The 11,068-nt window shown below is 34.9% G+C and overlaps 1 protein-coding gene across 6 annotated transcripts in view; it reads left to right on the forward strand.

Annotated features, from left to right (window-relative positions):
- RIF1 (replication timing regulatory factor 1) overlaps positions 1-11,068 on the forward strand; it is a 57,402-nt gene that overhangs the window by 17,511 nt on the left and 28,823 nt on the right. For 5 of the 6 annotated variants that reach the window (XM_010839972.1, XM_010839975.1, XM_010839976.1 and 2 more), the window contains exons 11-20: positions 1,553-1,670; positions 2,415-2,585; positions 2,764-2,874; positions 3,532-3,594; positions 3,842-3,942; positions 5,361-5,447; positions 7,136-7,209; positions 7,400-7,580; positions 9,184-9,291; positions 9,632-9,781. In XM_010839972.1, coding sequence (XP_010838274.1) covers positions 1,553-1,670; positions 2,415-2,585; positions 2,764-2,874; positions 3,532-3,594; positions 3,842-3,942; positions 5,361-5,447; positions 7,136-7,209; positions 7,400-7,580; positions 9,184-9,291; positions 9,632-9,781 — 1,164 coding nt within the window. The remainder of the gene's footprint in view (positions 1-1,552; positions 1,671-2,414; positions 2,586-2,763; positions 2,875-3,531; positions 3,595-3,841; positions 3,943-5,360; positions 5,448-7,135; positions 7,210-7,399; positions 7,581-9,183; positions 9,292-9,631; positions 9,782-11,068) is intronic. The other variant, XM_010839974.1, reaches the window with a different exon arrangement.

Below are 11,068 nucleotides of genomic sequence, written 5' to 3' on the forward strand. Positions count from 1 at the left end.
TTGTCATTTTTTTTTTTTTTTGTCTTTATAATTTTTAATTATTTTTGACTGTATTGGTTCTTCATTACTTTGCTCAGGCTTTCTCTAGTTTTGAGGAGTGGTGGGTACTCTCCGTTGCGGTGCACGGGCTTCTCATTGTGGTGGCTTCTGTTGCAGAGCACAGACCCTGGCGTGGGACTCGTTAGTTGGAGCACTTGAGCTCTAGAGCACAGGCTCAGTAATTGTGCACAGACTTTCCCGTTTCTTTAAATCATCTTCAGTTTCCTTTATTAATGTTTTGTAGTTCTCAGAATAAAAGAATTTTACCTCCTTGATCAAGAGTATTCCTAGGTATTTTTTTATGTGATTTTAAAAGGGATTTTTTACTTTCCATTTCTGATGATACTACTGAATAGAAGTGCAGCAGATTTCTGTGTGTTAACCTGGTATTGTGCATACCTTGCTGAATTCGTTTATCATTTCTTCCTCAAGTATACTTGGGTTTTTTTTTAGCAAGTTCTTTTTAAATGCTTAATTGCTTACTATATTGAAGTTTTTAAATTTGTTAAAGCATGGTCAGTTCAGTCGCTCAGTCGTGTCCAACCCTTTGCGACCCCATGAATTGTAGCACGCCAGGCCTGCCTGTCCATCACCAACTCCTGGAGTTCACCCAAACCCATGTCCATTGAGTCAGTGATGCTCTCCAACCATCTCATCCTCCATCATCCCCTTCTCTTCCTGCCCTCAATCTTTCTGGGCATCAGGGTCTTTTCAAATGAGTCAGTTCTTCACATCAGGTGGCCAAAGTATTAGAGTTTCAGCTTAAAGCATGAACTAATTAAAATTGGACATTGATTGTTAGCATGTGATTGGGATCATAATTTTTCCAAATTCTACCATTATTAGTTCCTAGTTGGCCATGTGTGCTCAGTCATGTATGACTCTTTGACCCCGTGGACTGTAACCCACCAGGCTCTTTCCATGGGTTGCCATTTCCTTTTCCAGGGGATCTTCCTGACCACGGGATTGAATCCCCATCTCTTGCTTCTCCTTCATTGCCAGGAGGATTCTTTACCACTGCACCACGTGGGATGTCCTCCTTGTAGGCTAATCTTACCCAATTGTCCCATCCATTCCTTGGCATAATCTGCTTACTGGCTAGATTTGACAGGTCTTGGAATAATCTTAGAAATGAGCTTGAAGTTGTCTTAGTTCATATTTTTTAAGGTGTTTTTTTAAAAAGCTTAAAATGGTCTATCTGCCAGTAACATTAAAACTCATGTATATGTTATTTGTAAAAGCTCTTTACGTGTATAATTTTCCATCTGGAATGTAGTACTGAAATTTATAAATAATATATATTTAGGGCAAATATGATTGTAATATGATTTTTCACTTTTCCAGATTTCAGTTTCTACCTTGTGTATCAAGGCTGATAAAATTTCAACATACTAAGACAATTGATACTGCTTCTTAAGGAAATTTAACTGTATTTTGTAAGACTTTTTAAAAAATGACATTTATGCAGTTTACAGATACAGTTCCCTGTCTCTTTTTTACTTAATCCCAATAGGTTTGTGTGCCTCTGATTCAGAGCACAATAAGCATTGATTCTAATGCTTCACCTCAAGGGAGTTCATCTCGTGTAGCTACTACTCCAGGTTTAAGCCCTATGACCCCAGTACACAAAGGTAAGAGGTAGACCTACTTGTTTTTGTTTTTGTTTTTTTCTGTATTTTTTTTAAAAAGACTTTGAATCAAGTTTTTGTTCCATGTAATTTACATAAAATTAATCACATAATTTTGGCTCCCATATCACAAAATTGTTTTGTTTTCTGTATGAATTAGGACTTCCCTGGTGACTCAGGTGGTGAAGAATCCAATTACTGTCTCCTGCTGTCATTGCATTATTATAGTTGGATAAGACAACTTTTTTCCATGACATTATGTAAAGTGCATTAGATCCTTAGGTTTGTTTTTAGAATCTTAAGAGTTATTATTAAAAGTAGCAGGTCTGTTCTAAGTCAAATTTTATATTTTTAGAAATGCCTGCATGTTAATATTTTAAGGGTATAGGTAAATGCCTGAGATTTATTTTCATTTAAATGGTGTATGACACTCACCTTTTGTGTGTGTAGGACTCTTAATCTTGTTCTTCTTAACCTGGTATGTTTAGTTTTGTTTTGGGGCTGTGACTTCCTCGACCAGGGATCGAACCTGCACTCTGCTGGGGTGCAGAGTCTAATCAGTTGGACCACTGGGGAAGTCCTTAGTAAGATTAGTATTAGGAACTCTGTTATGGGCTTTAAACAAAAACTCTTCAACTTTTATTTGAGAAACACATTATTTAATCTTAAAGGTACATTGCATTGAAATGAAGTAAAATATATTTGAGTAACTAATCATGCATAACTTAGCTGTTTTGTTTTTTGAAGGTGCTTCTCCATATGGAACTCCTGTAACCCCTCGGATGAACTTGAATTCAAATTTTGGAATGGCCACAATCCCCTCTATACAACTTTTGGGGCTTGAAATGTTGCTTCATTTTTTGTTGGGTCCAGAAGTCGTGAGTTTTGCTAAGCAAAACAAACTTATACTGAGCCTAGGTATTTAATTTTTAAAAAATAATTTCAATTATTAAAACAATTCAGAACACTGTAATTGGGGTGAAGAAATTTTATGTCTTTTAATAGAAAACATAGCAGACCACCTAACATTTTATATTGGGAAATTTATTTCATAAAGCTTTGGTTTTGAATAACTGTCTTTTTTTTTCTCTTTTAGAACCACTTGAACATCCATTAATCAGCAGCTCTTCTTTTTTCTCCAAACACTCAAATACACTTATCACTGCTGTTCATGATAGCTTTGTTGCAGTTGGAAAAGATGCTTCTGGTGAATATTTAAGAGAAGATTTTTATTGCTTAAACTTGTGTTTAAAAATAAAATAAATATTTATATGGTGCCACTTGCTTCTAGATTGTTCTGCAAGAGCTTTATATGTAATTCATTTAATCCTAATAGTAACCTTATTGTGTATTAGCCCATTTTGCAGATAAGGGATTGTGTTGTACAGAGAAGTAACTAACTTATGCCTGGTTACGAAGTGATAGAGCTATGATTCAAACCTGGGCTTTGTGATTTTAGTATCTATACCTAAACCTCCTGTGTTCTAAAGCCTATCAAATAATGACACATTTCAAAAATAAGATAGTTTGCTATTTAACTTGCTGGAAGATTTTTTTCTAGTGGCTTTCAGATATCCTTCTGAATCTTGGTTTTTCCTTGTATCAAAAATAAAAAGTGTTCAATAACAGAAAATATGATTGATAGAAAAAATTATCCAGAGTGTGTTAGTCCATTTGAAAACATATTTCTCTAAACAGAAATGAGGTGATAGTATATTATAAACTGAGTTAAAAGGTTGACTATTACAAGGAGAATTGTATTTCAAAGTATTGCTCAGTTTATTTCGGTAGTATAAGCATAAAAGGGGGAGCCTTTGTAGTTATATATACTTCACTCTAAAATACCTTTTATTTTGTTTGGCAGATGTAGTTATTAATGCTATTTGGAAGGAGTTAATTAGCTTGGTGAAGTCAGTTATTGAATCAGGTAAGCACTGTAATGATTAAGACTTTTATAGCAGCCAGTGAATTTTTTGGCTTTCATATATAAAATTTATTTTGAAATCACTTAAAGTATTGTATCTTCTAGACTTCTATTTAATCAAATTACTTTATTTTTTAAAAATTACTTTTTAATAGCTCTCTGAGTATGTATTTTTACTCCTGAATTGACTGTATTTTCACTCCTAAAGATACATCTTTAGAACTATAACCCTTCTTGTGCTTTTGAATAGGTAACAAAAAAGAGAGACCAGGTTCTGAAGTTTTGACTCTCTTATTAAAATCTTTGGAAAGCATAGTGAATTCAGAAGTATTTCCTGTATTGAAAACACTGGTAAGTACAATACCTGTATGCTGGAATTTTAAAACCATACTCTGAAATTGAATTTTATTTTGAAGGTACTAGCACAGATCAAGATTTGGGAAGACATTTTATATCAAGTATTTATCAGCAATTTAGCACTGAAATAAATGCTGTCCCATTGGTTTTGCAGTCATTTGAAACCTTAATAAAGTAAATGAAGACAATGGCAACTCTCACATCTTCCAATATGATGAGAAAAAGCATAGGCTGTACAGAGAAAATGAGATAAGTGTGAAATTTGAACTGAAGAAACTCAGATGAACACTAATTTTATAACAAGATTGCTGGGCTCCACTAATTGTTACTTTGTACATTTGAAAAAATACCTAGTAATAATCTTGTAGAGCTTTTGCGTTTTAACTGTGACCGATATAGTAGAGAAAAGAAAGCAAATTGGGAATACTTTTTGTAATAGTGAGTTTCCCAAAATAAACTGCAGATGGAACAAATCATACCCTTACATAAACTTTGAGTCTGTTTCCTTTATGTGCATGACAGTGATACCTGCTGTGACAGTAGAGGATAGTGGTTAATAGCCAGGCTCTAGTATGAGGTTGAACCTCAGCCTGACTACTGACTGAGTGAACTTGGATACTTTATCTATTTCCTTGCCTCTCTGTAAAGAAGAGATGTAGTAGTAGTTTATAATTAAATGAGTTGATAAATGCAGAGCACTGTGGGCTGGAACAAAATAAATGTGTGTACGAATGCATAATTATCATTAGTTTCTATTCAAAATGAGAGTATATGAAACCATTTTCACTAATTTTTGTCATGTCACTGTTATATACTTCAGGTTAATACTTGTGTATTAATACATTTGGATGGCAGTTTGATAGGCTCTGTCACATTTGAGAGATGTGTCTTAGATCCAGCTTTTAGTTAGAAGTCCTTTGAATATTGGCTTCTGGCACTAGTGAGTATGTAATTGATTGCAGAATTTCTTTTTGTAGTATAAAAAATAGCCTCTAGGGCCATTAGTTTTTAAAAAGTTTGAATAAGCTATGCATATTCATTTATCAGTTAAGAATATGTCTGTAGACTGAAAACTGTTTCACAGTCAGGTGAAGAAAGTTAAAAGTATCTCATAGTATAATATCAATAATGTCATAAAAGAATAGATACATGACAGCCAGCTCAGGAAGTTATGTTCTCTGTGTACTTTATATGGAAAGTTAGGTCTAAAAAAACTCCAGACTGACAGCATTGATTATTCCTGGAAATAAGGAAGGACCTTTTTTTTTTTATGTTTTGTGTTTCTGTACTTGAATGTTTTAAGCTAATAAGAATGTGTTTACATTAATGACTGAACATTTCTTATAATAAATTGTTAAAACTATATTGAATACTAATGACTAATGTACAGTAAAACCTTTTGTCTTTCTTAGGTTCTCATGGAAATTACAATTAAAGGACTTCCTCAGAAAGTATTAGGTTCTCCAGCATATCAGGTTGCTAATATGGATATTCTTAATGCAAGTATCTTAGATGTAATGATATGATTAAATTAGCTAAAAATCCATGTTTTTTTAAGTTAGAGAAACTTAGATTGCAAAATTCGAAAAGAATTGAATTTGAATATACTGATTATATTAAAGGAAAAAAATCATAGACAAAGTATAGGTGTGGCTCAGAAATAATTACAAGTTCAGTTCCAGACCACTGCTAAGAAAGTGAGTATCAGAATAAAGCAAGTCACATGAAATTTTTGGTTACCCAGGGTATGTAAAAGTTATGTTTACACTATATTATAGTCTACTGAGTGTAAGTAAATAGCATTATGGCTTAAAAAAACAATGTACATACCTTAATTTAAAAGTACTTGATGGCTAAAATTGTTGCTTAATCATTTGAGTCTTCAGTGAGTCATAATCTTTTACTGCTTGGGGGTTTCTCCTCTGTATTGATGGCTGCTGACTGATCAGAATGATGGTTGCTGAAGGTTGGGGTGGCCATGGCAATTTCTTAAGACAACAGTGATGTTTTCTGTGATTGATTCTTTCATAAATGATTTATCTGTAGCATATAATGCTGTTGGATAGTGTTTTACCTACAGTAGAACTTCTTTCAGAATTGGAGCTAGTTCTGTCAAATATTGATGCTGCTTTTTCAGTTAAGTTTATCTTGTCATTTCAGCAGTCTTTACAACATCTTCACGAGGAGTAGATTCCGTCTTAAGAAACCATTTTCTTTCCTCATCCATAAGGAGCAATTCCACATCTGTTTACATTTTATCTTAAAATTGCAACAATTCAATCACGTTTTCAGGCTCCACTCCTAATTCTAGTTCTTTGCTATTTCTACCACATCTGTAGTTACTTCCCCTGGTCTTGACTTTAAGCATGCCTTCACTATTAAGTTTAATCATTTCTAGCTTTTGGTTGAAAGTGAGAGATGTGCATCTCCTTTCACTTCAATGTTTAGAGGCCACTTGAGCGTTGTTAATTAGTCTAAATTTAATATTGTGTCTCAGGGAATGCGGAGGCCAGAGGAGAGGGAAGGAGACAAAATAATAGCTGGTCCATCGAGCAGTCAGGACACATACTAAAAATCGTGAAAATTACCCAAAATGTGACAAAGTAAACAAATACTATTTAGAAAAAGGGTTCCAGTAGACTTGTTTAAAACAGGGTTGCCACAAATCTTCAATATGTAAAATATGCCGTATTTGCAAAGCACAATACAATCAAGTGTGCTTGTGAGGCATTAACTAATGGCATATTGATGGAACTATTTTCCTGGATTAAAGGCTTCTAGAATAAAAGGTTTCTCTTTGCTTTTATGTAAATGTAGTTTTGGTTACTGTTACAAGTTTTGGAAGCTTTGTAACACTGGCTTAGTTATAGTGAAATATATTTAATATCTGCTGGATGGTAGGTATTGTTGATCCAGCAAGTTTTAAGTCAGTGTTTATATCTGGAATCTCTTAATATTCTTCAATTGCTTGACTAGATGGAACAGCTATAATTAAAATAAAGAACTTGATTTTTGTGTGTAGTTTATGGAAGTACATTTGCTATCATTTTTGTTGTATCCTAAGTAATTTCAAAAGTCCTCAAACTTAAAAGGGTCATATTTCAAATAATTGTAGAAAACAAGTGTAACAAGAAGAGTGTACTGTTGGTAACAAGAAAATTGATTGCCATCTCCCATCTTTCTTCAGGGAACCCCTGCTTTGTTCTTAATTCAGTTAACTTTCAATAATAATCTATTGGAATGTGGTGTGGAAGACGAAAGGTAATTTTAAACAAACTATTTTGTTTATTTTGGAAAGTTTGTTGAATGATATTCTTTTGAGTTAGACTATTATAAATTTTTTTAAAAATTAAAGAAGTTGAGATTCATTTTTGGGGTAACTTTGCTATAATGTAATTTATTTTTACAAAAAGAACAGTTAATGCATAGTTCAAAAATTTTTTTCCATCAGGTTTTTTCTCAACCTGGAAACACTTGTGGGCTGTGTTCTTTCGGGTCCAACTTCACCACTCGCTTTCAGTGACTCTGTCTTAAATGTTGTCAATCAAAATGCAAAGCAGTTGGATAACAAGGAGCATCTTTGGAGAATGTGGAGTATTATAGTCACCCCATTAACAGAATTGATTAATCAGGTATGATATAAGTCAGCTGCATGTTTTCTCTCAAGTTTAGTACCTTGTCTTTTTTTTCTTTCTTTGTTATATAGCACATGAGTATATGAATAGAAATTTGTATTTGAATGGAAGATATTACATATTTTATCTGTGGGATTGGTTAATTTTCTGTTCTTTAAATTACTTGATTTCTTTTCATTGTGTTTCTGCCTTATTCAAAAAAGTGTAACTTAGTGGGGACTAAATAGTCCATTTTCTCTTACGATTAGAAAGCCAGAAGGCTCACATGATAGATATGGATTTCCCTGTTTATATCTTGGATTCTTGCATTTGTGCTGTGGGGAATAATATGAATGTCTTGACTAAACTATATATTCTTAGATTTCTATGGCAAATCATGTTGGCGAACACCTCAAAGCCATATAGTAGTTCCTAAACCTTTAATTCTTGAGTTGACTGACCTTTACATTTAAATACTTTAAAAAGTGATAATAATGGCAAGGTATGGAGCTCAAGTTCTGTCACTGTTAATAGTTCATTAGCAGCTTTATCAATCTTTAATGGAATTATTCTTTGCGAAATAGTCTGTTATTACTTACAAATGGAGTGAAGACTCTGAAGAATTATGTGATTATACAGTAGCCCTTATTTTAGCTACTTGAGCCAACACTCCATTAAACATATTCCTTTGGAAGAACAAGATTTATGTTCCTAAATGGTTTCCTACAGTTTGAGGTCTGCTAGAGGCCATTTTTGGAGAAGGCAATGGCAGCCCACTCCAGTACTGTTGCCTGGAAAATCCCATGGGCGGAGGAGCCTGGTAGGCTGCAGTCCATGGGGTCGCGAAGAGTCGTACACGATTGAGTGACTTCACTTTCACTTTTCACTTGCATACATTGGAGAAGGAAATGGCAACCCACTCCAGGGTTCTTGCCTGGAGAATTCCAGGGACGGGGGAGCCTGGTGGGCTGCTGTCTATGGGGTCGCACAGAGTCAAACACAACTGAAGCGACTTAGCAGCAGCAGCAGAGGCCATTTTTATAAGTCCTTGCTTGAGTCCTACCTTCTGTGTATAGTAAAAGTTTGTGGAATCACCTCTGGGATTCTTTTTTAGGACTTAAAACACAGTATATTGTTTCCCAGGGTTGCTTGAGAGACTACCACAAACTGGTGGCTTAAATCAACAGGAACTTATTTTTTAAAGCTCTTGGGGCCGGAATTTCAATAGTAAGATGTTGGCAGATTTGGTTTCTTCTGGAGCTGTAAAAGAGAGTGTGTTCCATGCTTCTCTTAGCGTCCAGCAATTGTTGATATTGTGAATCCACCACTCCAATCTCAGCCTATCTTCACATGGCGTTCTTCCAAGTATCTTCTATTAAACTTCCTCTTTTATAAGGACACCAGTTATTGGATTAGACCGTGCCTTAAGTCAGCATGACTTCTTTATTGCATGATTACACCTGCAAGGACCCTAATTTCAAAGACTACAGAGGTTAGGAGTTCACTATCTGTTTTAACATCTCGACGTTGGGGAGCATGATTCTTACTACATGTGATAAGATGTCACTATTTAGGACTAGAATTAGATGGTGATTTGTCTAACTTCATTTTCTTTTTTCAGACCAATGAAGTGAATCAAGGGGATGCCTTAGAACATAATTTCAGTGCTATCTATGGTGCACTGATTTTGCCAATAAACCATATTTTTCCAGCACAAAAAATTCCAGTGGTAAGGCAAATTTTTACTTGAGGAATTTGTGGTTTTTAAATATTATGTTATTCTTTGTAATGAACTTCTATAAGACTTTCTTATGACTTATAATCAGCTTAGGAGAAAGGAAAGTGGTGAAGAGAGTGAAGTTCCTCTTCACCTTTGTTAATTGCTGGTATTGTGGTATTACTACAGTTTTTCGGTTAGAGCTCTGGGAATGTGGGCAGACTTATTACCCTGTGCTAGTCTCTTCTGACACCTTAAGTGTTACTGTGTTTTTAAAATGTTAAAGATGTATTCTATTAAGTTATTTGATATATAGGTACACATTTTCTAAGTTTTTTTTTATTATTGTTAGGTCACCATGAAGACCTTACTTAAAACTTGGTCAGAATTATATAGAGCATTTGCTCGCTGTGCAGCTTTGGTGGCAACTGCGGAAGAGAATTTATGCTGTGAGGAATTTTGTTCCAAGATAATGTCCAGTTTGGAAGATGAAGGCCTTTCAGTGAGTTTATTCTGATACCGACCTTTTTTGTATTTAAAGTAAATTCTTTTCAAGTAAATAGAGATAATGTTTATGAACTATCATTAACTAATGCTTTTAGTTTATAAATAATGAAGTTAAGGTATAAAACAGGTAACAGCTTTGCGAGACAATTTTGTGTCATTGGACTCTAAGGTCCATGTATCAGGACCACTTGATGGTGATGTGCTTTTACTACTCTGGTGTGCCTTTGCCATTCTAGATGAACAGTACAAGGACTTTGCCATCCTATATCTTGTTTTTTCATACCTGTTAGCTTTTTTGTTTAAATCTTTTAATTAAAAGATAATTGCTCTACAATACAGTGTTGGTTTCTGCCACATTCAACATGAATCAGCCATAGGTATACATAGGTCTCTTCCCTCTTGAACCTCCTTCCGCCTCCCATGCATCTTCAGTTGTTACTGAGCCCTGGTTTGAGTTTCCTGAGTCATTCAGCAAATTCCCACTGTTATCTAATTTACATATGATAGTGTATATGTTGGGCTTCCCAGGGAACCTGCCTGCTAGTGCATGTAATGTAAGAAATGTGGTTTGATTCCTGGGTCAGGAAGATCCCTGGGAGGAGGACATGGCAACCCACTCCAGTATTCTTGCCTGAAAAATCCCATGGACAGAGTCTGGCGGGCCCAGACTGTTCATAGGGTTGTAAAGAGTTGCACACAACTAAAGCGACTTAGCACAATATATATGTTTTCATGTTACTCTCTCTGTTCATCCCACATTCTCCTTCCCCACACCCTTGTCCATAAATCTGTTCTCTACGTCTGCATCTCCATTACTGCCCTGCAAATAGCTTCATCAGTACCATCTTCTAGATTCCATATATATGCACTAATGTATGATATTTGTTTTTCTGTTTCTAACGTACTTCACTCTGTATAATAGGCTCTAGGTTCATCCACCACATTAGAACTGACTCAAATATGTTCCTTTTTATGGCTGAGTAGTATTCCATTGTATATATGTACCACAGCTTCTTTATCCATTCATTTGCCTATGGACATCTAGTTTGCTTCTGTTTCCTAGCTATTGTAAATAGTGCTGCAATGATGTGTCTTTTTGAGTTTTGGTTTCCTCACGATATATGCCTAGTAATGGGATTGCTGGGTCATATGGTAGTTTTATAACTAGTTTTCTTTTTGTTTTTTTTACTTGGAAGATAATTATAATATTGCAATGGTTTTTGCCATACATGAACATTAATTGGCCATACACGTGGCCCACCCCCCCATCCTGAACCCGCCC

The sequence above is a fragment of the Bison bison genome, unplaced genomic scaffold (assembly GCF_000754665.1).
Source record: "Bison bison bison isolate TAMUID 2011002044 unplaced genomic scaffold, Bison_UMD1.0 scf7180017864139, whole genome shotgun sequence".
Taxonomy (NCBI): domain Eukaryota; kingdom Metazoa; phylum Chordata; class Mammalia; order Artiodactyla; family Bovidae; genus Bison; species Bison bison.